This window comes from Penaeus japonicus, unplaced genomic scaffold (genome assembly GCF_977035675.1).
Source record: "Penaeus japonicus unplaced genomic scaffold, GWHDUDI00000001_assembly GWHDUDI00000004, whole genome shotgun sequence".
NCBI classification, from domain to species: Eukaryota; Metazoa; Arthropoda; class Malacostraca; order Decapoda; family Penaeidae; genus Penaeus; species Penaeus japonicus.
Window position 1 is genome coordinate 14,588,119 of NW_028234406.1, and position 2,792 is coordinate 14,590,910.

Genomic DNA, 2,792 nt, shown 5'->3' on the forward strand with positions numbered 1-2,792 from the left:
CATGTAGTTTAAGTTGTTCTTTAGTCTTAGTAATTTTATATTAGTTATTTTAGTTAAATGTAAATGAAATGTGATATGAAACTAGTTTAGATTGTTCTTTGGTCTGTCATATTTTATATTTTATATTAGGTCTTAAGAGTTATTTTAGTTGCATGTAAATGATATGTGATATACAACTAGTTGAAGTTTTTCTCTAGTCTTAGTCATATTTTATATTAGGTTTTATGAATTATTTTAGTTACTTTGTATATTTTGATTTATTTTGTTTTACATTTAATACCAAATATTTTTTATACATTATAGATTTATTTTCAGAATGTTGATTTGCTTTTTTGTAAAGAAATAAAGACTACAAATATATATATGTATTGATTTTCTTTGGAGATTCCTTGATTCAGAATGATATTATGGTATATTGAAGAAAATGATAGTTTGTCAAACCTTTCTTTCCTTTATTGAGTATAGTATACAACATAACAATCTTGACGACAAATATATATAAATTCAGGTGCCACATTAATGTAGGAGGGCCATTTCATCTTGCCAACTCACTTTACCCTCATTGTTGAAGTAAGACAGCAAAGTTTCACGGACTGTTCGTGCATTATTGCTGTGTCCACGTCCAACAACTGGTAGTCTTTCTAGCCCACCTTGAGGAGCCTGATGCCACTCACCAAGGGATAGTTGACGTCTTTGAAGGTCTTCTCTATCCAAGAGCTCAGGGGGAGAGTATGTCTTCTTTGAGTGAGACCTCAAATAGTTGTGAAGAACAGCTGCGGCAAAGACAATGTCTTTCACATTATTTGGAGTTGTGCAGATGGGTCTCTTGAATATCTGGAACCTTGCTGCCAAAATCCCAAAAGCATTTTCTGATGTGCGCCTGGCTCGGGAAACACGATAATTATATATTGACTTTTCATTTGTCAGATCTCTCCCAGGAAATGGCTTCATTAAATATGTTTTTAATGGAAAAGCCTCATCTCCTACAATGACAAAGGGAGCCTCTTTGTCTGAGTTGGGGAGTGTTGAGGAGGAAGGAATATTTAATGCATCTCTGTCTAGAGCTTCCCTCAATTTGCATCTCTCCCACACTCCGCCATCACTAGCTCGACCACAAGCACCAACATCCAAATACATAAATTTATAATCGGCATCAACTAATGCCATCATAATTATGCTAAAATGACCTTTATAGTCATAGAATTCTGATCCTGAACGCGCTGGCTTTGCAAGAAGGACTCGCTTTCCATCCAGAGCCCCAATGCAGTTTGGGAAATTCCAGAGACTATAATATTTCTTAGCAACGTCTTTCCATTCAGCCTGTGTGCGTGGGATGTGTATGGTTAATCCTAAACTGGTATCCTAGTGATGTTTGGGATTCACCTATAAAGAAAAGGAACATCAATTAGAAGATGTAATAATAATTCAAATAATAATAATGCCTACAGTTGAAGATAAACTGTCTCGGAAGAAATGCATCAGTAAAGCCTTACAATACGGCCACATCATATCAAGGATATATAATGTTATCGTAATTATGGCCTCCATAACTTAACGGGCTTTCTCCCCTGTAACCCCCTTTAAGAGGAGCTGCTGCCCCTCTTCCCCAAAAAGAACAACAAATCTTCACCACGTATTTACAGCAAAAGAATGTCATGGCCCTATTGTAAGTTTATATTGTGAATAAATTATTTCTCTAAAAATTTATGAAACTTGAATTTCAAGTTTACAAGCCTTGTTTATTCATAATTCCTACTCAACATGTGATGTAAAATATAGATTTCATACTTTTAGTTAAAAATAAGTGGAATAACAAAAAGATATCATCAAAGCTAGAAAAAGCTGAAGGCATAGTATCTCATAGTCTCCTCTTCTTTTTTTTTAGCATATGGATATTGATTTCATATGAATAATACTGCCCAAAAACTTTGCTTTAAAATATAATATAATATATATATATATATATATATTTTTTTTTTTTTTTTTTTTTTTTTTTTTTTTCTTTATACTGTATATGTGGTTCCTTGGAGTATGAACATTACATGGGTTTCCACTAAATGTAAAGGCTAGAAATCACAGCCCTGAGTACTGTGGGAAATTCTAAAAGTATCATACCACCAATAGAGATTCTTGTTTTATATAGTACATACCTGTTGCCAAATATCGCAGAGTAAGGGTCAGGCGTTCTCCTGGAGTCACTGCCTTCCTCATCTTAGTATCACTCTTTTGAATTAAGGGTGTTACTAGATGAAGGAGGTGATCAAATTGCACTTTGTCCAGTCTAAGCCATTTCTTCATTTCGTTAGGATCTTCCAAGGTTAATTTCTTGACGAGGCGATGGTAAACACTCTCAGTCTCTCGTCTTTTCAACCATGAACGGACCCAAATTCGTTTCTTTGGTTGAATTTTCCTACGCTCAGCAACTGCTACGACAAAGTTTAGCATTGCTGCGCACTGTCGCTTGCTCGGATCCATTGTTTACAACTGAGCGGTTATCGCGTGACTGAGCCGACGGTTCCTGGTGCTTAAGCGCTAGTGTGACTGCGCGCCTCCGAAAATTGACAATTTTTTGAAAATTGACGAAAGAAAACGACGGAAAAGTGCTAGTGTGACAGCGCCTTTAACGTCGTTAGGAAGGTCCATTTCGGGAAGGTTGTTACGCCTCAAGGCTAGCTTTGCTTGTTCTGCAAAGCAGCCTGGTTGGGCAAGGTTGGCCAGGTGAGCGTGCATCAACGCGATCAGGGTCTTGACAGCTAGGTTATTTGGCAGCTGCATAATTGGAGGCTGTGTCT

At 36.5% G+C, this 2,792-nt stretch overlaps 2 protein-coding genes across 2 annotated transcripts in view; one reads left to right on the plus strand and one right to left on the minus strand.

The window, feature by feature from the left end:
• LOC122253183 (uncharacterized) overlaps nucleotides 1-214 on the plus strand; it is a 3,491-nt gene extending 3,277 nt beyond the window's left edge. Inside the window, exon 3 of the mRNA XM_086536085.1 lies at nucleotides 1-214. This exon is cut by the window's left edge and continues 456 nt beyond it. The gene's annotated coding sequence lies outside the window, so the exon portion shown is untranslated.
• Nucleotides 215-1,315: 1,101 nt separating this feature from the next.
• On the minus strand, nucleotides 1,316-2,586 carry LOC147471928 (uncharacterized). The gene is made up of 2 exons (XM_086535781.1): nucleotides 2,151-2,586; nucleotides 1,316-1,383 (listed from the first exon to the last, which is right to left on the minus strand). Exons 1-2 carry the CDS (start codon nucleotides 2,473-2,475, stop codon nucleotides 1,316-1,318), a joined length of 393 nt encoding a protein of 130 aa, XP_086391907.1. The 5' UTR covers nucleotides 2,476-2,586.
• Nucleotides 2,587-2,792: the final 206 nt, after the last annotated feature.